The sequence below is a fragment of the Porites lutea genome, chromosome 11, assembly GCF_958299795.1.
Source record: "Porites lutea chromosome 11, jaPorLute2.1, whole genome shotgun sequence".
Taxonomy (NCBI): Eukaryota; Metazoa; Cnidaria; class Anthozoa; order Scleractinia; family Poritidae; genus Porites; species Porites lutea.
In genome coordinates, this window is record NC_133211.1 from 14233026 (window position 1) to 14257588 (window position 24563).

The 24563-nt window shown below is 39.2% G+C and overlaps 1 protein-coding gene and 2 long non-coding RNA genes across 14 annotated transcripts in view; 1 reads left to right on the top strand and 2 right to left on the bottom strand.

Annotated features, from left to right (window-relative positions):
* Positions 1 to 9153, bottom strand: part of LOC140951460 (ATPase MORC2A-like) — a 26477-nt gene extending 17324 nt beyond the window's left edge. For 2 of the 11 annotated variants that reach the window (XR_012167291.1, XM_073400721.1), the window contains exons 1-4: positions 7602 to 8108; positions 7114 to 7167; positions 6621 to 6655; positions 307 to 375 (exon numbers count right to left, since the gene is read on the bottom strand). Coding sequence is in view for 10 of the 11 variants with exons in the window: in XM_073400721.1 (XP_073256822.1) it covers positions 307 to 375; positions 6621 to 6655; positions 7114 to 7167; positions 7602 to 7681 (238 nt within the window). In the remaining variant the exon portion in view is untranslated. Of the gene's footprint in view, positions 1 to 306; positions 376 to 6620; positions 6656 to 7113; positions 7168 to 7601; positions 8109 to 8994 lie in introns of those variants that run through there. The other 9 variants (XM_073400712.1, XM_073400715.1, XM_073400710.1 and 6 more) reach the window with 8 other exon arrangements.
* On the top strand, positions 8111 to 13548 carry LOC140951465 (uncharacterized). Of its 2 annotated transcripts, none has more exons than XR_012167292.1 (3): positions 8111 to 8317; positions 8385 to 8526; positions 12073 to 13548. It is a non-coding gene; the product is annotated as an uncharacterized lncRNA (long non-coding RNA). The 2 variants fall into 2 exon arrangements; XR_012167293.1 differs by having other exon boundaries at positions 8114 to 8282.
* LOC140951466 (uncharacterized) lies at positions 9547 to 11286 on the bottom strand. Its single transcript, XR_012167294.1, has 3 exons — positions 10948 to 11286; positions 10551 to 10628; positions 9547 to 9729 (listed from the first exon to the last, which is right to left on the bottom strand). It is a non-coding gene; the product is annotated as an uncharacterized lncRNA (long non-coding RNA).
* Positions 13549 to 24563: the final 11015 nt, after the last annotated feature.

Consider the following 24563-nt stretch of genomic DNA (forward strand, 5'->3'; position numbering starts at 1 on the left):
CATTTTTGGAACTATTTTCCTTTTCCGCAGGAGGTTTGAGGTTACTGCAATTTATTAATCCGCAGGGTACTTCTTTTGCAGCGTATCATGTGTCGATTCTGACTTCAGGAAATGTTAAGTAGTGTCCTCACTAAAAACATTACTTCGAATTAAATACAATGACGTTTATTTGATTAAGCGCCATTTTACTTATGCCCAAAACTCTGATATGAACCTCTCAAGCCTTCCTTCTCCAATTTAACTTGAATTAGCTTATTTAAGTTTCATAGCCCGTCGAAAAGCCACCTTTGTGAACTTAACACTTACATGGATCCATGCCATCGCCGTCATCAAGAAAACATAAAATGAACTTCCCTCTGCAAGTCTCGCAAGGTTCTGTGAAATCATCAGAAGTCAAACAGCGCAAAGTTAGCTTTTTGCACTAACTTTATGAGCGAGTACAACTAAACATTGTCTCTCAAGAAAAAAAACCGTGCCATTATGTGAAAGATGTGAAAAACAGCAGGTCACGAGCGTGGGCAAAAGAAAAAATCTTCGAGTCCCTCCTATGACCTCCCGATCACGGGGAAAGGGGAGATCTATCCGCTGAGCTACGGAGAGTCTCATGGATTGGAGAGTGAAGTCATAGATATATCAATTTTTCAACACACCATTACATCGTCCTTAGTGGGAGAACTCAATATAAATTAAGGTAACTTTATTGGTAGATTAGAACAAACGGAAACTGTTGATTTTTGTCTGGAGAGGATGGAGACAGATTTACCACAGATTGCGAAAAACCGTGAATTTTTTTTCCATTTTATTACGGTACATTGAAAAGCAGAGATGAAAATTGTCTTTCACTAAGACATAAAACAATCAAACGTGATACCCTTGACAAGAAAGTGAACCTTGAGCCCGCGATCCAGTGAAAATTATCAGTGTCTTCAAATTATACGTGGCCTCGATGGTTAAGTGAACCTGAGTCGCAGCGGATGTTCATGTTTGATACCTCTCAACTGACCTTAGTTGAGAGATTAAGCATCGCGTTTAAAGCAACAGATTCAAGTTGAAAAATTGCAAAATGAGAAACGAGCAGATAAAAACGGCTTCAAACAGTTGTTATGGATGGAACTGGCGTAACTCTACCTGTTTTCGTGTAGTTATAGTGAATTGTAAACGAAAAGTAAATGGAAAACAAGTACAAATTCACGTTTGCCGTAAACGCGATGCTTAATCTCTCTAACATAGATGGCTGCAGCGTATACTCCTTTTTCTGTCTGAGTGTGATATTCACATTGGATTATATGAGGAAGGTGCAAAGTCAGTCGTGTGATGGCGTTATCAACGAAATTTCTTGTATCGAAAGGTCACCAGATTTTCAGACGGGTTTGCGCTAATCCATGGTTACAATGTTAATTTTAGATTGTATTTACCCCTCCTACAGATTGTTTTCGAGAATCGTTTTGTGTTTTCATGACTGGTTCTCAGAGTAAAGGCTGAACGATATTTTATAAGCTTCAGTTAAGCCCTAGGTTAAAGGCTTTTTAAAAAACTCTTAGTTTTGAACTTGCCTCAACTCTAGATTACATCTAAAATCCTTCGGGGAACAGGGTTCTCTACAACATGGCGTTAACCAAAATAAAAATAAGAAGTACGAAGATATCTTTACAGAGGCGGATACAGGATTTTTCTTAGGAGGGGGTGCACCACTAACTGACTGATGACGTAAAAAATTTTAAAAGTGAATACGAAAAAGAGGGCTTTTGACTAGGAAATAACATAATGTGAACTGCTGAGAATACATATTTAACGATACAGCAGATTTTGTATGACTGTGAAGCGACTGCACAGTGTTAATCAGAAAGCCGCAGGTCATCACGGGGGGGGGGGGGGGTGCGCACCCCCTGCACCCTCCCCCTAGATCCGTCCCTGCTTTAAGAGTTGCGGTCCGGTTTTCCCTCATCATGGCGTTTATCACTTTGTTTAAAAAGAAGAAGAACTGCAGCTTGTCACGGGACTGACCTCCCCAATTTTAAAAATATATGACAATTTGATAAAAGTGCCATAAATCTTTTTGATGATCTATAACAAAAAATCGTCCTTTAATGTGATTCAGCTTAATGTATCCATAATGGGACGAGTAAACATGAAACCCACTGCACAAAACATTTAAAATATAAAAAGTGAATTATCAAGATTGATAGTTGTCGATTGTCGACAATTCTAATCTAATCAATTTGAAATATAAAATGACATAAACCAGTACTCGTTATTTCTAGAAAGCTTTTAGAGTTGTGGATTTTTTTCTAAGTTTAACTGCTAAGACGGAAAAAAAACAATGTATCTATAATCAAGTTACTAATGAGTATTTACATTTAGAAAGGTAAATAATAAAGGTGGTCTTTTCTTGCATCACCCACAGAATCTCAAAAGTGTACCTCTTTTTAGAAGGGACAACACAGGTTTCCATACCAATTACACTATCGTAATGTTTGTCACGAATTCTGTGGTTTATGATCACGAGAGAGGTAAGAATTTCTCCTTTCGTGTCTCCGTAAATAAACTGGGATTTTGAGAGTGGGACATCTCGTCTCTAAACTTGACGTTTCTCGAAAATACTTATCTTAATGGCCACTTTTACCTATCACCAATTAACCTTGGGAAACTTGGGTTCACTGTCCATTTTACATTGATTTAAGCTTTCCGTTTTTACATTAATTAAGAGTAGGATACCTTTTTCTTATATTTTTATCTAACTTCTGTGTTTCTGAATAGGAAGTTGTCCTATGTTTACAATTAACAAGGTTTCCAATCCTAAAGTTTAGTTTCAAAGGAATAGGCAACTTAAAAAGTGACTGCGTAAAAAATGTGCTTCTCAGTTTTCCCTAACTTTACTTTGGTAATTGAAATCAGTTATTAACCTGCACCAGAACCACTGAGAAAGCTTCGCACAATATTTTTAGCTTCCGAGATAATAAGAAAGCAGTTAATTCCAAATACCATAAAAGAAAAGAACCATATATCATAAGGTAGCAAATATAAAGATAAAGAAAAGTAGTGGAGAAGAGAACTAGTTTGCATCAAAGAAAGAGCAGACGGACTGAACAAAGAGGCAGTTAAAAGCCTTACATCGAGGAGAACGTATGTCATCCCTTAATAAACATTCTAGCCGTTAAGTTGGTTGTCTCGTCATCGTTACTCTCGCTTCGCCATAGAGCACCCAGAGGTCCATTCAAAAGCGTATGTTCATGTATGGCTAAGTGTCATAGCATATTTCCCAGCCAGGCCAACCGCACTAGCCAACTCCTTCTTGTATGAAAGGTGCGGTGAGACCTTGGAAACATAGTTACACCGACTGACTAGGTCATGAGGGAGAAAGAACCAACTTTGCGTCGATGAAGTGAAATCGTCTACAAACAACCTTCTAAACCGACAATTTTGTAAGACAGTTGCCGATCGTTGATGTCCATAGCCATTCAATCCGTGATTTTGCTGTTACTCCTTCTAACGTACACACCTGCATACTGTCCAACAGATATCCTCTATAGTCAAAAAGGCGATGTAAATTTTCCACTCTGCTAGATATGAGCAATGACTTCTTTGTTTTCGAAGGAAATGTGCAATGAGCTAATAGTAGGGACATAATGACAGACAACACGTATCTCGTCCCAAGGGGTAGTTTCTGTTCCACCACAGAGAGTTTGATGACCATAAGGAGTGGTTGCTTGTTGCGCTTATTATCCTGTACTAAAATTAAATTTCATATCTGACAAATGGCGTTATGTTGGTCAATTGGCCGCATTTCGCCAGAGTAATAAAAGCCATTTTCTGCCATGACTTGTTAGCCCGGGTCATGCATATCAAAATACAGTACACGGTTGCTCTGGGTATGACGCATCGCAGTTGGATATCTCTCGTCCTCGAGAAGAAGAGGGAGAAGAAGGATTTTAAAGGTCTGGCCCCAGCACTGGCTTTGCGTCTACCGTCAACGAACTAGGTTGCTTTTCTTGAATCTCTTGCGCTGATAGTGCTTACCACCGCCCGATTAGCTCAATCGGATAAGCGCCGATTTGCCGAGGAAGAACTTCGACCGGACCAACACTTTAAGGTCTTTGACTAACTGAGGAGAAAGGGCTGGCTTCGTAATGACATCTACAAACGGCTAGATTTTCGGGTTTTCTAGGGTAAAGGCAATAAACCGTTGGCCCTGTCTCACAAATCTTGCACATATAATATATCATATGAGACGTTAAAGAACCCACACGCTTTTCGTAAAGAGTAGGGAACGAAGTCCCTGGTGTGGTGGTCTATTTCAAATTAAAACTAACATTAAGCGGCATTCATAACGCATTACTTTGTAAAATGAAACTTCGCGACAAGCAGTCTGGTAAGGCTTCCCTGATCGTGTGGCAAATTAACCCTGATAAAAAAAACTGAGGGGGTGGATAGTAAAATATTTACACTTCACAATTTTCAAACGAGAATATCTTTGCTGTGTATGTGTCATTTTTTCGTTACCCTGGTAGTTTGTGGTTTTAACCTTTTAAATCTATTCTAGCAGTCTAAGATATTTGAACTTACAACCTTCCAATCAAAATTTGCCATCAAACCTTGTTTGGGGTGAAATCCAAACGCCTTGTGTCTCTTTCTGAAATCATGGATTAAACCTAGATGATTAATGTCATCTTAAAAGATGACCTACTAAATGAAAAAAGGGCCCATACGTCCTTATAAAGTCATCTTAACTTTTGAGCGATAAGACCATAGAACCAACAGAGAGGATAACTGTACAAACTGAAGATGATACATGAAAGTGAAGTTTCCCTTACAATACCAGTCGACCAAATAGCTGTCATGTGTAGAGGTTGTCGCTGTATTGATTCATCTGACTAAAACCTGTGGGCCAACCTTAATATTACATGACATCTTATAAAGCAAACGAATGTATTAAAATTTTATCAAGAATGATGGGAAACAAGTCAATTAGTTATTAGTATGCAATCAGCCCAGCCAATCAGCCCCGTCTTTGCTTGAACTCAAGAGAAAGAAAATAAGGTGTAGCAGTGTACACACGCACAGTTATTAAAGCGATTTAAGGTCCTCAGACAGGCTGCACGTTGGAAGAACCCATGCCCCTAGTACGTGATGACTTGAATCAGTGACAATGGTAAGTGTAAACAACAACATCAGGAGTCTTCCCACGACTAGCTCTAGCTAATACGTGCCCCAACAAGTCTTCTTTCCTTGATGAATAACCCAGAAAGGTACAGGTGCAGCTACAAAGTCCATGCAAGAGCCTAATAATGGGTGATGTTTGAAGCAATACAATCTTGCCATTTGCCACTTGGTTAGTATATGGGAAGAAATACTCGAGAATAAAACTGCTCAAGAAAAACTCCGGTAGGGTAACTCAACTCTCAAGTGGAGAATGAATTTCTGTCTCATGATGTCATTTTAAGTGTAATCAATTTTGGCACAAGTAGTACCCAATGGTACCCAAATACCTCAGTGGGGTAATAACTCAGATAATTGCCAATTATTAGACCAAACCATGCTGCTAAAACAGTTACCTTACAACATTACGCATGTTCAATAACTTGCACTAACAACAATTTAGGGATGGTTAACTTAAGGATAGTTTAGAAGTTATAATTGATATGACTTTGTCAATACACATGACAACAAAATATTTCTCCCACAATAGTCTAGCAATCTAATAGTAAAGTGAGTAAAGATTTGAATTGCCATGGTGAGAGTAAACAATAAAGCAGGAAAATCATATCCAGGTATCAGAAAACAACTACTATACTATTAACTGAGACACAGTCCAATTCTCTGCACACTGTTTATAAAACTGACAGCACTGAAATGCATACTTAGGTCATTGCTCTACCTAACATATCTTCCATCCTAAAACGTGTATTACTAATGAATTGTAATGTTACTAAGAAATGAATAAGCTATTTGCATTTAAAGATCTCAGGGAATAATTTCATTTTTTGCCTACTCAGACCATTCTACAATTTCCCACTGTAAAGAGGGTCTCAGTGGGGTGGTAGCTTTGACGGTTGAGGATTAATTTTTTTTCCAATTTGTCCATTGACGGTTAATTTTAGAGCTTTTGACGACTGACGGTTATAAAGTGGAAATTAAGTCCAAGATTATAGTAAGTATTAACTTCTGTATAAATTAATATTAACTTTTGTGCTTTGGAGGTTGTCTTGGCCTTTCACTTCCAAAAATTTCCAAATACTTTCAGATATAAGCAAATTTTAGGGTCTTCTAATGTCTAGAGAGTGTTTTTGAGAACATGGGAACTGGGTTTTCCAGATTAGAGATTCTTTTGGAGCTAGAAGTCCGTGAAGATCAGCTGAAATAGTGAGATTTGAGATACTTTGAAATCTCTTTTGCGGTTAATACTAATCTGCATTTTTGACTGTTGACGATAAAAATCACCCTTTTCGACGGCTGACGATTAACCCCGTTAAGACCCTCTGTAAAGAAAGACTCATTTGTGTCACCATCGGATATCCAATGACCTTGGCAGGACGGTCCATCTTCATAGTCATAAACACCTTTAACCTATCGTCTTACAAGACCTCACGGAATGTTAAAACCTGTTTAACTTGTTGACAAACCTGTATAGATGTCGATCTTTGTTGATGATGCATCTCTGACAATAGAAATTAATAAAAATAATTAATACAACGAGCTTCTGTCAATGAGGTTGTGCTTTTATTATTCCCTGCTTTTTTGTTCTATGACTTAGATAAATCTATTTCAAGAACCAGACACGATCTACTGAAAATTAGATACCCTACACACAGCTAAAATACATAACTTCGGAAATATGCACATAATTGTGAAGCCAATATCCTCTATTGTGTGAAAGCAGGTGATGTTATTAGGAGTCACACTCATTAAGATCATGTTACAATCCACTACCTAGTATTGAAAAACAAAGCTACTACTAAGCGCTTTCACAAAGAGACCTGGAACTGTCTTCACTCCCTGATTGTTTGGAGTAAAACGCTGTGTGTTTTTCATCGCTAGCGGGACGAAGGTTGCCCCATTTCGAAGTGTACAGAAGGAGGTATTGTTCACGCTCTTGTAATTGAAGCTCACAAATACCTTGCGTTATCCACTAACTCCGCCAAGGCTCCAAACAGAAACTCGTGTGTTGTGCTGGTAGAGAGAAACAAACACTTCTCAATAATTCGCGTTTTTAATGCTCTAACATAATATTACACTCGAGTCACTCAAGCCCCGAGGGTAAATGAAGTCGCGGTTGTGCGCACCACGAGTATTCAAGTGTGATTAAATGAAAGTCACAGTGTGTTGCGATTGCTAGACCTTAACACTAATAAATTTAGAAAGTCCACGCTGTGACTTAGAAACTGAAAGTAAGTCCACGATAAAACTGCTATTTGTGTCAGAGTTCTGTCATTGTTTGTGCGATCAAAGTTTTAATTAGCCACCCTCTCAGCGCGCGTAAATGATCAGAACATGTGCTTGCAAACGATATAAATACCCTTATATGACAAGGTTTTATATACCAGAGAACAATGAAAAGTTTATCAGCGAGTAAACGAACAAAAAAAAAGGTTTCTCATAACTACCTGTTTGTGTGCAAGTATTCGTAAGTCAGCTGCGCTCTACGAAGCGAAGAGTAACTCGCCGTAGTACTAGTGCTTGTCATTTCGTTGCCCCGGTTGTTTGGCCTGAAGGTGCTTTCGTCAGCAAGACTTGACTAACCGCCTCCTCGATTCGTACGTACCTCGCACAATAGGTCCCATCCACTAAGTAAGCACCTATCTGGGATTCAAAACAAACTCGTTGGCACTGAAAGTGGGAAGTCACAATACACTGACAACGTCAAGCTCCAACACAGATTTCCGCACTTCGACGAAGGAGCCAGCGCTGCAAAAATGCGTGTATGTCGGGATCATAGCGGTGTCAAAACCTGTCCAACGTGACTCGGATGCGCGCCAAATTTTGGAGTTGTCGGGCTTTAATTGGTTGATACTTTCAAAATTGACAGCTGCATTGTCTTTTTGAGCTCCCATTGGCTTTTCTCGAGGATGACGCAATATTAACTTTTCGTGCCGCACCCACCTTTGTGGGAAATATTCCCTTTCAAAATGGTTTGCCGATCGCGTAAACAGTAAATGGTTGTGTGAAATTTTTGCTTTTTGACCTCAATTCTTTCCACAACAGCCGTGAAAAAGTTACGTGATGAAAAGTTTGAGAGAAATTGACCGGTTTGGGCTAAAATTTGTGCTTTCTAAGCCCGGCCAAAGGTTTGTTTCCTTGGTTTGAAATCCGAGACGAAACGGTAAGAATGATATTCGATTGTTCGTCGATTTATGTTTGCTTCAACTCTTTTGTGAACGTATTTTCAGCTTGTTCCGTCGACAAAATGTGCTTGCTGCAACGTACAGAATGTGAGGAACGACAACCGCTGGTTGTACAAGAATGAGCTGACATGAAACTTAAAGACGCTGTTGGATAGAAGCGGCCAAAGCCAACCTTTCGGCGCGAAGTGTACGTGTTATAACATTCGTTTAGCATATTAATGAGCTTCACAGATAGCAGCTGTTTTGTTCAAATGATATTTTAATACGCTTCCAGTTGTGAATACACTGTTATAAATACCATTCAACTCCATTTTGTACTGTTTACGAATGCGATGCTAAATGCAACGATATAGTATGCGTTTATGTTTTGCAGTTTTAGGAAATTAGTTAATTTATAAGTCGTTATTTAAACGTTTTGTTGAGCGGGGGCGGTTGCTGGCGCCTATTCTTCCTTTGCTAATTTATCTTGGCCGCCTTCTTTCACCATTAGAGTCAAATTAGTAACAAGGCTCGTAAATAATTGCGGAACTAGCCGTTATTTTTTTTTGGAGTACGAAACGAGAGAATTCGTAGGGCGTTTTGTTTAAACTATGATCAGTGGCGATCTTTTGAGCTTGCTAGTTTGTCAGAGTGTTTTGAAAATTTCTTGACTCACCTAAGAACTGCCCAGCCATCCTACATCATACACGTTTGTCGCTCGAAAGTATTTCAAACATGTGTTTCATTTTCTCTTGGCGGCAAGAGTTTTCTTTGAAATATGGAAGTTGCTTCTAATCTCACTCACAAGGTTGACAAGCAAGGGCATTACCAGGAAAAGATAACTCCAGGCTGGGAGTAATTTCCTGAATAGCACTGTGCGTGCGTGGGAATAGTGTCAAAGCAAGCTCAAAGTCTGCATTCCACAGGAAAAGAATACGGTTTTCCTAGTTTTTTGGTCAGAGTATTTCCTGTCACAATATCAAAGTTCACATTCCATAGAGAAAAGAAAACCGGTTTTTCCAGTTTACCATATCTATCAATGTTTGTTGTTAGAAGCTGTCGGTACTCTTGTTTGAGTCGACACCATGAGAATATGCTGTTAAGTGTTCAATTCGTTAGGCTTCGAGTCAATCCGATAGTCATGCTTTCATACGCTGGTGCTGTCTAAACAGCCAAAGTGATATTGTATTTGCCCTCTAAGCTAACGTCACAGTTTTATTACCTGTATCTCGACCCGGTCGATGTGTGTCATCTGTAGATTAACTACACGACGCGCACGATCAAATGATCTGTTTCGCCCCTTGTGTAGCTTGTGGGCTCAGTATAGTAGCAGGTGCTGTCTGTGAGACCCCTCACTTTCCTCCGCCCAATCCAAATATTAAGAGAATTGAAGTTATATTTTGGAGAGCGTCTTTAAAGTAAAAACGTAAAGATCAGTTTATTCTTTGTCGTCCTTAGCCTTGTATATTTAAGAAATTCATCGTCTTATTTAGATAATGCCTATGGTATATCTGACTTTAATATTATGACCGGTTGGGAGTCGTTTTTGATAAGAATAAAAACAGGAAATACTAGTTCGTTGGAAAGTCCAGTCTGGTAGAAACAGACTTTGAACTGCTAACAACACATTGAGAGGCGTTTATCATGTTCTTAGTGCAGTTCTGAACAATCGTAAATCGTTGAAAGTTTAGTTTTTATGGGAATCGGCGATGACTAAATGAGCTTCTTTAAAAGGTCGGTTCACACTAGGCGACAAGTTGCAGCAACAAGTCGCGGCGACAGATCACTCCGAGTGTACAGGTCCGGCGACTAGTTGCAGCAAAGTGTTGGGACGACACATCGCAGCGACAAATCGCTTCGTGTGTACTGGAGAAATTTTGTGAAAATCTTAGTCTCTACAACATAATTTTGGCGCGGCAACAAGTCGCACAAATTCTGTCTGATTTGATTCTTTGCAACATGTTGCCGCAACTTGTCGCCTAGTGTGTACCGTCCTTAAGAGATGCCATGTAGAACTGTCTGGCGCTTGGCACTTAGTTAAAGCAGCGGCTTCGTCCTCGCCGAATACTTTTCAGTAACTTGGCCTGCGACAACTCAATAGTTGATTACATAAGTTGTAAAAAGATAGGGAAAATATATGTATATTAATCCTTCAGAACAGTGAAATCTCTTTCCATTTCAGACGATTCACTTCGTCCCAGATTGAGTCGATAAACTTCATATTATTCTTACCTCTGTTCTGCGGGTACTTGACTCCGTCCCTTTTGGTTTGACTGTCGTTCTGGTTGCGTAAAGAGGCCTGGCGATGGTCTTCCGTTTATATGCCGGACGAAAAATTGAGGCAATATTTAATAACGTCCCCTGTCACTTGTCTCCTATCTTTTCTGACAACTCATATCGTAGTTTAGAATAATGATACGTAACAATGCCTCTTTAATGTGATGTTTACTTTCTAGCTTAGTTATCTCTTAAACACACCGATGCACTTAAAATGTCATTATTGATTTGATAACGGATACTATAGGCTTTTAGTTGAAATGTGTATATGAATCTTTTAGTGAATGCTTACGTTGTTACGTGTGCTGTCAAGCCAATCCTTGACATTTAGGTTACTTTATAAAACCCTTACCGTGAATTCTCCTGATTGCCTATCAGGCAACAAGGAACCTCTGAGTGTCTTTCTGTTTGTGGGTTTCTGCAGTGAAAACGGTTAAGTGTTGTTCAGTTACGTTTGCAGCTTCGCCTGCCTCACTGAGAGGAGAAACCGATGGCTAAAGTTGCGAGCAGTTTGAAAATAAGAGTAACATGTCATTTTGGGAGACTATTCATTGCGAACACATTTGGTTACCACATATTTTTTTAACTGCTGTCTTGTTGTAGTGACTAGTACCGTTAATAATTCTTAGGAAAAAGCTCCGTTTCGCAAGCTCTTTTGTGGCCGTTTATGCAAAATCTCTATCACCTGTATTCTTCTCGTGCGGTATTGGTCGGTAGTCTTCGATTTTGTTCCCTCGCAACAATTTAACGACCGTATCTAAAATAGTCCAGTTACGTCCTGAACTTGGACCCTTCCAACGGCAACACTTAAAAGAACGAAGGATCAGGAGAAAGTATTTTAAACAATCTAGCAACCATTTGCGCCGCGAGAATGATTGTGAGACGTCTGTGAAGTGTTTTTTAGTGTCTCTTTCGAGCAGCTAGAGGTTAACTTAATTCATGAGAAGGCGTTCCGCAACAGTGAGTAGGGGAAAGGGCCGTTTGCTTTGAACACTTGTGATAGCCGTTTTTCTTTTCGCTCTCTCTTCACATCCCCTTTTTTTTGTCAAACGAGCCTTCAACAACTTTAAGCCGGCGTCGAAGCTAGATTTACAGCTAAAACATATACTGCGAACAATTTAGAGCTCAACAGATAAATTTATGTTTAGTTTTCCCGCTCAGTTGACATTTCTTTGGGAAATAAATTTAGACAGTTATTCAAACCCTCTATTAAACCCCATCTTCGCGTCAAAGAGGTTCAAGCTGTTTCTCACGCATATGTAAAACCTTTTTCGCTAATGGAACAGCGTTTTCTTTTTAATCTCAGTAATGCTGAAAGTAACGAGGGGCACCTAGTAGAAAACTGTTTGTTCAAAGCAACCTACATATACTTTTATATATTCCTTTTATTACTGACATCTTTACTAACTGCCGACATTTTTTCGCTCTTGCCTTATTAGAATGTGAAGAACTGACTTACTTTTCTTCTCTTTTTCAGCGACGACCATCGTTTAAAGCAATGGATTTAGGGCCAAGGACCAGTTCGAAACAGCAACCTACGGCTTTTTAAAGTAGATTTCACGTCATTTGAAGTATTTCTATTAAGAGCGTCTGCGAGTTGTTGCGAGACGTCAATAATCTCAATGCCCTATATCCCGTATGAAGATAACGTATTGTCCTTTTGGGTTCATTACCTTTGTCCTGAGCCTTGATGATCCACTAGTAATTTCCTGCATTAGCAAAGAATCGTTGGTCAGGGAGAAAGAGAGCTTTCTCTGCCGTATCGTTCCTCAGATATAGTTTAAGAGTCTTTATTTTATGATAAATATGCTAGAGCCGTACCTCTATTCTAAATAAAGGACATATATTCGTACTCTAGCAAGCTAGCCTTCTTTTACACATAGGAAGACAGGTCGTCGTAGCGTTCCGGCAAACAATTGTTCAACAGATGACGGTTTATTTTTCTTTCATCTTGAGATAATTACTATATTTTCACTTAAATATTTGTCGTGTACGTTGTATGTTGGTTTAGTTTTATTTCATGGTCAACTGCCTATGTTTATGGCAGGACGTTCTTTTAAACCCGTTAAAGGAAAAATTTGTCCTCTCTTCTTTCTCTCTTTCTCTCTCAGATTACTTTTCTGGCTCCTCTTAATGTTTTCCGTCCCTTTTGCCCCCAATTATGAAACAAAGATAAGGTATCTTTTGAAAATTTGCTACAATAAAAACAAGTTTCCATTCTCTTCGCGGATTAAACGTAGGGTTGTCACTTGCGCTTAAATTTTGCCCTACGTTTCTCAAATGGAGCCAATTTGTTTGATGACACAGAAAATTAGAGCATCAGTACCTTGAAACGTCAATTAAACGCTACTCAGTCTTAATGTTAGAAAAATTTAGCCCTGGTAAAACATTAATTTGTTGCAAAATTAAAAAAAGCGGAATACTAATGCGTCAATTTTAAGAAATAAGGAATAAAAAGGAGGCAATCGTTCGTTTTCTGCCCTTTATTTTCGAGGACCACGTCTGTGAGGTACGTCACCTGTAAGCGTCTCAAACAAGGCTCTTCATCGTGTATTCGGTTTATCATGTTGGCAGATTCTACGCCGTAGCGTATTGATGTCAAAGCTTGATTGGTTCCTTCTTTCTTCTTTTGTGCCTAGGCGGATTATTAGAGTTCGTTGGCGTCTTTTTCTGCTGTAATTGATTTTTGACGCAGTTCTGACGCAAGCAAGTGCAATTTTGAGGAGTTGCACCTGTTCGGTTTACGGCATAACCGGATAACAAATTAGAATTTGACGCAGGGTGTGGAAACGACCAACTAATGAGTGTTAACTCTGCACCTGGTGGGATGGACGAAATGACAGTCATCCTTGTTTTCTTTTCTGTCTTTATTTCCTTACTATATTTTGTTTTTCTTCTATTGTGGCTTTATGGTACAGTTGATTTTGAATAAAATTTGGATTATCATCTCCAATTGTTGGGAGCAGATGCTGTAGAACTGAATAATAATTGCTAGACGACTCAACCACCACCATTTCACCCTGTTTAAAGCTGATTTATTCGAACTTCTCGAACGCGATGCCGTTCAGTATATGAAATGAAATACTGTTGTAAGCATTCGTTTATCGACCCTTGGGACGTCGCAGTCTGCGGCTGAGGTACGCTTGTAGGTTGGACGAAAAAAGCTATTTCCATTTAAGTTCGTAGTAGAAGTTCAGTTGAAAAAGTAGCGCGTTCATAAACATCTTAAAAGCTAATCGAGATAAAATGAACAGGTTTGCTATCTAGTGTGGTAAACAATTACGAAACTGAAAAAGTAGGTTTTAAAAGGGATGGCTTGATTCTTGCATTACCCCATGCAAGTACTTGAAACATTACCTTTCGTAATGTGCTTGCTCGGTTTCATACTGTGCGCGTTTGTATTTTAAGATTTTCGATCGTAATGTAACCAGAAACGGGGTTATATGCTTCTGAATGTAACTTAATGGAGTAATTCCTGACTGTTCTCTGTTACCCTCTTGAAATAAACACCTCAAACTGAATTCCAGCTTACACACTTCTTTGAAACACTCTACACGACCGTCTTAAAACCACAACGTTCAACAGAGTAACCCTTACATCTAACTACCTCATGACCGACCAACGCTTTCTAAACTGATCCGGCACTAGATAAATTATAGTGTTAGGAAGTATGTACCGTAATATGTAATATCCCTTTAGCAAGCTAAGCACCAGTAGGATAATAATTAAAGGAGTTTACTTACACTCAACACGACGACGCATCCCGCCCGCCATGCAGGACTAAGTCCACTGCGTTGTACGTCACTGCATCAGCGGAACAGTTTTAGTCCCCTGACACGTGACAAATTATTTATCCAATAAGTAAAACGTCTTTTGTGATGGTATCTGTCAAGATTAAAAATACTAAGTGCGCGCACAGTAATTGTTCCTTTAATTTCTTTTTCTTCCTCTGTTTCTTTTTGGTTCGTATACTTCTTTGCACCTGCGGTGACATTATAGATTTCTTTCTCGATTTTATTGTACTTCCGCCGTTTTAGATCAAAAACAAACTTTTTTCATCACTTTGGTCTTTCGTTGAAATATTCTAGTCGTTTTTACGGCCACAATTTCAGGGTCTTCTTTTGAGGTCTCCATTTATAGTAGTCTCGATTTAATTTCAGCCGTTTGAGAGAGTGTCTGGGTTGCTTTGAAGACTGCCAGCAACAAGGGCAGTTTGCTTTTTATAATTGGCCAAAAGCATATTAGTTTTGTGGAGTTTCTTACATTTATTGGAATAAACGCCTCTCTTTTAAACAACGCCTCCTATCTATTGAACGTCACAACTCAGTTGGGCTCCTGAAATTAAATAGAAGCCTCGGGCGTCTATTGGATCATTCATTTTAGGGCAGCCCATAACCGAGAAAGCCTCTTTATCAAAGCGAGGACTCGTAAACAACCGTTCATGTGAAAATGAGTTTAGTTCTCTTGCAAGTGAAAATAATTTCACGCGAAACGAGGAGCACCTGAACTCGCTTTCAAGTTTGGAAATGGCCTGTCTCGGAATCGGTAGTATAGACATTGACTACGGATAGACCCAGTGGAAATCTGTTACCAATCAAAGGACTTAGAACCCTACTGCGAACAGACACTGTCCTGCACTGGTATTAAAGTATCACAAATTGCCACAGATTTAATATTGGCGGTGTGCTAAGGTTATTTGGTAGATTTTAAGGCTATTTTATTGCGGAGCCCTAGGCGAGAATCGTTACAACCCAGCTGTTCTTCGTTTAGTGCGCTTTTCGAAAAACACATGAACTCTGAAGTTCAAAAGCCAACTGACGTTTGCATTTTTCGCTGCCGTCAATCATCTTAACGGACCTCTTACGAAACAGAACTTTACTGAAATGGACTCAAAAGGTCATATGGTTTGTGATCTGTGATTGGTGGATTTCGATCCGTTTTGTGCGTTTCTGTGTTTCAAGGTTCGTTGCTTGTGATCGTAATTATGATTGACGGCGGCCAACAACGCAATTGTGAAGGCGGCTTTTGAACCATAGAATTCGCGCGTTTGTGAAAAGCGCAATAATACTGGCCGTCGTGTATCGTGTATTAAAGAGATTTAGAAAATTTTCCGTACCAGCACTGTGGCCAAAGCGGCTTTGCAAAGTTGATTTTTGACATTCAAACTATACTGAAGCTTCTCCAGTGCTTTTTCTTTTTCTGTCGGCTTTTCCAGGGTGAACTCTAAAGAGCCATATCAAAGCTCAGGGGGACATACGAGCAGATCCAGACGTTCTTAAACCCTGAAAGACGACCATCGTACTGAAGAAACCCAACCCTATGATCAGTAGATTTATTGCGAAGTTTCTCATTGCCACACGAAAACTACCTCTCTTTACCAGGCTCTACCTCCGTAGCTAAGACCAACTGGTTTTGGGGTCCAAGTTAAAGGTGTTTGTTGTTTCAGTTATATTTGCGTCAAAGACCCCATACTAAGAATATCATACCCGGAGAGCCAACAACAACAACGAGCTTTATTTGCATGACCATACAAGCACGAACAGTATTGCAAAAGCTATTTTTAGGAGTCAAAATTACAACACAGGGAAATTACGTTACTTTGATAATAATGTGTAACGAACATCAAAACAAGCTGAAATATATTTTATGAATTGTATATTGATAAAGTAATTAGAAGAGTTCATCAGTTCATTGATCAAACCGTTTAAAGGTAACTGGGTAGAGCAGTCAAGGAAAACTTGGGTAGAGGTTTCAATTACTGGCCCTGTTTACGATAAAAATCGTTCATTTCGCTACCCTGCTATTTCATGACCCAGATTTATTCGTTTCGCATTCAGAATGGAGCGTTTTCACATGACGTCAAGGCGGCTTTATCGGTGTTCCAAAACAATGAAACGGCGGCCGTGTTGGTGTACCAAGACAACCCTGTCGGAATTGAACTCTTTTCTTATGTAAAAACTTTCTCTTGTTCCAATAAATTAGCGTAGATGCTGGCCACGTGAGTGAAAACACTCTATTGCGTAATTTTTTAAACTAACATCATGGAGCAAGATTTCTTTGAAAAAAATGTTTTTTGTACCACACATGTAGACCATTCAAACCTCTTTTTAAGGCTTCCGGTGCACAAAAATACCCTGTTCAAGAAGACCCTGAGAACCACACCCTGGTCTGAAGTACCTACTCGTTTAGTCCGAATACGGGCGTACCCCAGGGGGACTACAGCGCCCCACAAGGGGTGCTTGGCTATTATAGTATTGAAATACATTACTGCCAATGTGACGAGGAACATCATAAAACAAAACTCTCTGTTAATTTATTTATTTTATCAGTGTACATAATACTGCTCGTTTTAGAACAACAATGGTCGATGGAAAAGCACGCCTATCTAATCTAGCCCCAAGTATGTTCTGCAATAATCTTAGTAAAACTCCTCTGTCATAATATCACAGAGATAAAATTTTGTGGCTTTTTAATCGGTTCTAAGGCATATGGCGAACCATAACGTTATGAACGATTTAAGACCGAGAAGGTGTACAGCTACCCAGATTACATTACTGTCTTGAGGCCTTATAATCCAAAATCGGATAACATTAATTGAAATAACTGTACAAAAGGTGCATGAACATACCGGTATTTTGTAGTTCGACATTCCATGAATCGTTAATAACTTTTTTTACTGTTTAATTTTTTTTCATCAATTTTATGTATTGCATACTTAGTTGCCTAACTAGAATAAGTCGTACGTCTCTAAAGCTACGAGCCCTGAGTATGAGTTAAATTCTGGGTGACCTAGGAAATGATTCAAACCCTTGTGGACCATTTGCATACAATTTGGGGTGAATTTAACCTGCGATCAGGCGTTATTTTGGAGGAGTGTTGAAAGGTGCGAAGTTGGCGGAGAGGGCAACAAAGAAAGAAGGACAACCTGATCGCAGGTTGGGGTATTTATTTATTTATTATACATTGCAAAGGTTTTCCATCGCGAAAATACAAAGCAGCCTTAACGAATAACCATGATAAAACACGGGATAGCTAGAGTTGATGTCAAGGCGAATACCGTAATTACTCGAATAAGCAGCCCCGCCACCCGCCACCACCACCACCACTCCAATCCTCTTTACGAAAGAATGACTTGTTTAAGGACATCACACGGTCAGATGTTGAATCGTTAAAGACGCGGCACCTCTCATGTCTATTAGTGACGGGGTCGGGGTCGTAGCTTTAGCATAGCCAATAGCCCACGTTCGATATATTAAAGTTACAACATGACTCCGAGGCTTTCTGGTCATTCTTCTATATTTGGTTTGGTGTTCTTTGCGCTCAAGTCTCTTTTGGGAATTGCGAGACAATGGAGTCTAGAAAAATTTGCAATTTTCACCCTAAAGCCTCGGAGTCATGTTAAAATTTTAATATATCAAAAGGGGGCTATAGGCTCGACCCTTCATATATTTTAGCCTTGCTGCTGGACTTTTTGGTAGTTCTGTACGTATTGCAGGTAGTTCGTTATGTCTGTAATAAGCTAAGCTGTATTACACTTATGAATGATACTGTTATGCGGGATAAGGCCTTTCTTATCATATTCTGCAACATCAAGGAGTGTTCTGCTACCTTGCGCAACATACTGGCGCGCAATGAATGTTATCATGTGTCTACCTTCTGCAGTATAATTGAGAGCAACAACTTACAACGCGTTTCTTCCTTCTCCAAAATTGGGCTCAATTTCATACAGTGTCTACCTTAAACAATATTACGTGAAAAAATTTCATCTTTCCTCTTGACTTTCTGCATCACCGCGCGCAACAAACCTTACCCTGTATCTTCCCTTTACAACATCGCCCGCAACAAATTTCATCGTCTGTCTGCCTTCTGCCACATAATACGCAAAATTCGAGAGGTTGATGACGCTGTCACTAGACTTCATATTCCGTGGATAAGGCAATTAGTTGCAGTTCACCAAAATTTACACACTGGACAATGATTTATTCGGTATGTAACGCCATCCAACGTTTAAACAACCAGGGACTGGTGCAGTACCTACTGTAGCACCGCGCGCAACATAATTGTTTATCGCATGTATAGCGTTGATATGGACAAATTTAATCGCGCATGTACTTTCTGCAACAGTGGCTATAAATGTCATCATGCGTCTACCTTATGCAGCATTGTGCAGAACAAATTTCATCGTTGTTTTACCTTAGAGAACATTGAGCACATGTGTTTTACTTCCGCAACATTACGCGCAAGAATTTTTTTCCTGTGTGTACCTTCCTATGCGCTGAGCTGAACGAATTTCATCGTGTATCCCTTCTTTTAAATTGCATAGAACCTATTTTTTTGTGTCTATATTCTTCAATGTTGCAAAATAAGTATCATCCTATTTTTAGTATGCGGCATAGTGAGCAGCAAATTTCATTGTGTCTACTTCGATTCCTGTAATTCGTGTGTGCATCAATTTTTTATCATGTTTCTACCTCTGCAACAATGCGCGCCACGGCGCGCGACTAATTTCATCGTGTGTGTCATGACGTAATAAGAACAGAAAGAAAGCGCTGCTGGAATACGCGCAACAACAAGGGAACGTAAAACGAGCAAGTGCAGTTCGAGAATACTTATAAGGATGTAATCTGATAGGACATATCAGGGAACACGTTGTATGTGAGCAATTTGAGAAAATAGTGAAGTCTAAGGAGATATTTAACTCGGGCAAGGACAGAAAATTACCCCATTGCATGAAAAAGCAATGGTTATCACAATCTTTGCGGGTGAAAGCTGCTGGTTACGTAAAAGAACACCAAGGCCCGTAAAATCTAGTTGCACTGGCATTAGTGGATTTGGAGAGCGAAAAAGGAAGCGTTAGCCCTGATTCCCTTTTTAATTAGTTTTTTTGCAAGTCAGCTTTTACCAGAGCTCCAGCGTGCAAGCGAAATCTCATAGCTAGATCAATCAAGTGCACAGAGGTACCCCAAAGTGTGGGATATTTTAAACTTTTCTGCTCCTCTCAAGACCTACAACAGCTTGTTTAATAACTCTTGAGCGTTAGAACAAATACTGAACGATTCCTTTTTTCCTTAAAATCGCATAAGAAATTAGCTGGGGATTTTTCAGCCAATTTCGAAACCTTGAAGAGACTTTTAGAGATTAGGGTTAGTACTGAAACAAAGTGAAAGATGTATTTTTTGCATTGTGTAGTGCTTCATTCCGAGGAATTCCACCCGGCCGCGACCACTTCTTAATGTAACGATGACAAACCGTATCATTCGCAACTGATTCGGCACTTATGACAGAAAAGCAAACAGGAAATTGCTCTAAGGAAATTACATCTTTTCAGAGTTGGCGTAGATGCTTTATTTTAGTTCTAATGAAGAAGAGGTATTTAATTTCTCTTCGTGCTAATATATCATACTAGTAACCACATCGTCACTGTATTTCTACCATTTCAATAATTGCGGCTTCCATCGATCGCTATTTAAGGCGATCTTGTGACAAGATTTGCTGTGAGTTCTCACCAGTTCATAATCTACGTTAGTCATCTTGTTAGAATAGGGCATCCCCTCTTACAGTACATAAATTGTGTTTATGCTGAAGGGAAAAAAGGGTGCAAGTCAGCTGATATCTTTTCCTCACATCTCTTTCAGAAACCGAATGTTTGTGGTGAAGGACTTTCGCCAAGAATAAACGTACATTGTTACTGTTTCGGGACTTAAGAAAGTGAAACCCAGCTAGAAAATAAACTACTCCACGTCCATTATTAGAAACTACCCGGCTTTTCTTTTCTTTTCTTTTTTTTTTTAAATTTTTCCCCACACTTCGGCATCTAAAAAACAATGTAAATCTTTACTTATAATTTAGTTTTGCGGAAATTTCCTTTTAAAGAGTTTTCATCAGACAAAACGTTTTTCGAGCTATGCCTTAGAATCCTATCTTCAGGATGTCAGGAACCGGTTGAACAAAGCAACGATCGAATACAAGAACGGCTGAATAACATAAAATGGGAGATTTTAGAAACCATCACCCTCTTGCGCTCTGATGCGTTTTCTCTACTCTCGTCTTCGTTCAAGTTATCCGCGATATCGTCCAAGAAAATCCTTCGAAAAAAAGGCAATGGCTGCAGAAAAATTCGCATCTATTCTAAAGTTAAAAGATTCTCGAAGATTGAAAAACCACAGTGGCTGAGGCACGTAGGGAATCAGAGGAAGCATCTGTTCAAAGACAAGTCGAGTATGTGTGTGAAGTCGCGCTGAACATTGAGGAACGAGAACTTAAAGCAGGACATGAAGTTTTCGACTCGTCGTCCAAGATAGTCAGAGTTTTTCAACTAACTTGACTAAGATTTTCAAAAGTTAGTTTTTTTCTTATATTATTACCAAGATATTAAAATCATCAGTTAAAAAAAGACTCCCGAAAATTTCGGTTTAAAGAAAAAACGTCCCTAGAATTTTCTCATGAAAGTACCGCTACTCCACGCCCTCGAACTTTGGACTGTACCCATGAGGATAACAGTTTCGGATGAGACAAAAAAGCCACCTAAAACTTTCGAGATGACCAAAGTTCCCCTATGACATTAGAACAGATAAATTGTTTTTAGGACAGCTCTAAATTAATGGAACAGGCTGCCAAAGCATAGAGAAAACCACTATGAGATTCTTTTGACGTCGGAAACATTCGGTCGTTGCCGGGTGATCCTGGGTGTAAAGTGAAGTAAAGTAAGTAAGTAGTGAGCGAAGTAAACTAGAGTTTACCTCTAGCTGCAGGGGCACCCAACGGCAATTTTCGGGAAAATATCTGTTCGGAAGACGATTTGAGATCTAGAATTTTCGGAGCATTTGTTGTAAAATTTCTTGCTTGCCTGCCTCTTCTAGGATTTTCGAACATCTACAAAATGGTATAATTACCCATTTTTAACGGATTTTGACCCTAAAAAAGGCCACCTAGAATTTTCGAAAGCCTTTTCCTGGCTGAAATTTTCGAGAAGGTAAGTTTTTATCCCTATAATTTTCGGATCACTAGACTTTCAGCTAGGAAATCCGAACAGATGAAAAGTTTTTAGGAGATAAAAATATGCCTATATCTACCGTTTGAATACTAAAATACGTTTAACAATGCTATGTTAAGTGGTTTTGAACTACATCCTCGTTGGGTGCCCCTGTAGCTGTTGCAGGTGAAATCCGTTCTCAGGATTCAACGTAGCTTGATTCACAATTTCCTGCCTTTCACAGCCCTAATTGTTCAGTGGGGTCCAAGAAAATTCTGAACGGAAGGAATTTTATACTCAGCATAGTCAGCTTGACTAATGCAGTTGAGTGGACAAAACCTGTTTGACGCGTCTTTTACTGAAATTAGCGCTATATAAATGAATTATATTATATTATTATTGCCTAAGAGCTGACAGCAGTTACTTCATATTCGTTAGTTCTTCAACGCCGGGAATTACAAGCTTTACAAGCTTGCATCAGGGACATAAGAACCTGGATGGTCCAATACAAACTTCGGCTGAACGATGCTAAGACCGAGTTTCTTATTATAGGTACACGCGCACAGTTAAATAAGGTTACGATAAGTGACTTGCAAGTAGGTGAGGTAGAGGTTTCTGCTGTTTACTCTGTTAGAAATCTGGGTGCTTGGTTTGATGCAAACATGAATATGACCACACATATTAACAGCATATGTCAGGATATTTATTACCATCTACATAACATCCGGCGTATTAGAAAGTATTTATCATATGACACTAGGAAGTCCATTGTACAGGCTATTATAATGTCACGATTAGACTATTGTAACGGTCTATTATATGGTACGCCCGCTGTTCATCTTGGTAAGCTGCAACGCCTGCCGAACGCGGCAGCTCGGCTGGTATGTACTATATCTAGGTATAATCCTATCACACCATCCCTGATCAACCTGCACTGGCTTCCGGTTACCCACAGAGTAGAATTCAAGATAGCAATGCTAGTTAACAAATGTATTTACGGCGTCGCACCACAATATCTTTTAGACTTGATAAAAATCAAAGAGAGCTCGCGGTATCAGTTGAGATCATACCGGGGCATACTCCTAATGGACAATACCTATAGAACAAAAAAGACACTCGGGGATAGGGCGTTTGAAAATGCTGCGCCTAAAGTATGGAATCGACTCCCTCTAGAAATTAGACAATGTCAATCATTGAACATTTTTAAAGTTTTACTAAAGACACATCTTTTTAAATTAGCTTTTTATTAGTTCTTTTATTAACTCATATTTTACTTTTATTGTTTTCCGAAAATTGTAAATTATTATTATTATTGTTATTATTATTTGAATTAGCCATTTATTACTCTAAGATTTTAGTGTTGTAATGCGCATTCGATCATATCTTTATCGTATGCTAGACTGCGCAATATAAGAAATAAACATTATTATTATTATTAATTAAGGTCTCGAAAATAGCGGATTGTTGTCCACGCCTTATATATATCAGGTCTGGACCCGGTTGTTCGAGCGCTAGATAATTCATGCACTATATCCGGCGAATAAGTATTGTGGTAACCAATTGCACTATCCACTGGATAGAGATTTATGAAATGGATAGTGCTATCTACCTGGGGCCTGGGCTAGGGGAGTTGGGAAGTTTGAGAGGGCAGTAAATAACAACACACCAGACAAAAGCTTACATTTTTACACTGTCCAAAAATGGACAGACCATCATGGCCTGTTTATTAACAACACTCAATTTGTTTACAGACCCGCTATAGCTACACAGTAGCAACTACTGGACTCTTTGCTTCCTTTTAGGAACCGTACACAACAACGTATACTTCTGCATAAATACACCATAACCAGCGATATATTTCTTGTCTGTGAAATCAAAGGCCTTTGGCCATCACGTACTGCATGTGAGGTGTCTGAGTAATAACCTGGTCATTTCAATTATGAAGTCGAATAATGAGCAAAATGTACTCATTGTCTCTTGAAACTCTTGACATCCGATCATGAAGACGAAACTTTGGTGAACTCGCCTACTTTGTTCTTTGTCTTTTTGGGAGGGGGGTACGCGGTTTCAACTCAAACCAACTGAAATATTGAAAAGTTGGTGGGTACGATTAAATTCGAATACACAAGTTTATTTTTCCAAGCAAGGCCTTCGATATCATTAAGTTTATCGCCCGGGTTGACCCCATAAACAGACTGACTGACCATATCCAAGTCGATCCAAGATGGCAAGTCACACATTAGCTCATCACCCGAGAACATATTCCAAATAAACCAGTCAGACTTCCTTTGAAAGGCATTGTGAAAGGCAGGGGCCTTTGTTTCTCAGACGCTCACATGTTATTGGATTGAAATGTCTTGTAATCCCTCACAAAACTATATTTTTTTTTCTATTTTTAGCCACTTATATTCGGTCAGACCGAATTTGGCCACGTTTGAGTCTACCCCTAGATTCCAAAAAAGTTTCTGATGACTAGTTTTATTCCCTGCAAGGAGGAAGTAATGAATTAACAAGAAGATATCCAGATATTGACGGTGAGGGTAAAGCTGAGAAAGTGATATCTGGATATAATATGAATCACTCTTTCAAATGTTTCAAAGAGCTTCTCAAATAATCAATAATTCTTGAAGAAATTCAAGGATAAAGTTTGCAAAATATTTTAAAGGAACAACGGGCTTTTTTCGAAAATACCATAACACTCTTTAATCTGCGGGTTTAGCGGCTTGTTTACAGGAGAATCTTGCCTAGAGCCCCCTGTGCTAAACATAGGGCCCTAGTTTAGAAGTCCACTTATATTTGTTGCAAATTAAACCGACCATTGAAGGTACCTTAAATTACGGAAAAAGCTGTTTTCAAGTGAAAACAATACATCAACACATGTCATTTGCACCCAAACGAGGCTAGGCCTGCATATTAAAGAGTATTATGGTATTTCTTGGAAAGGCCTAAAGGATCTGATAACCGAGTTAATGTCATAGTAACGATTTCCGTTGTGT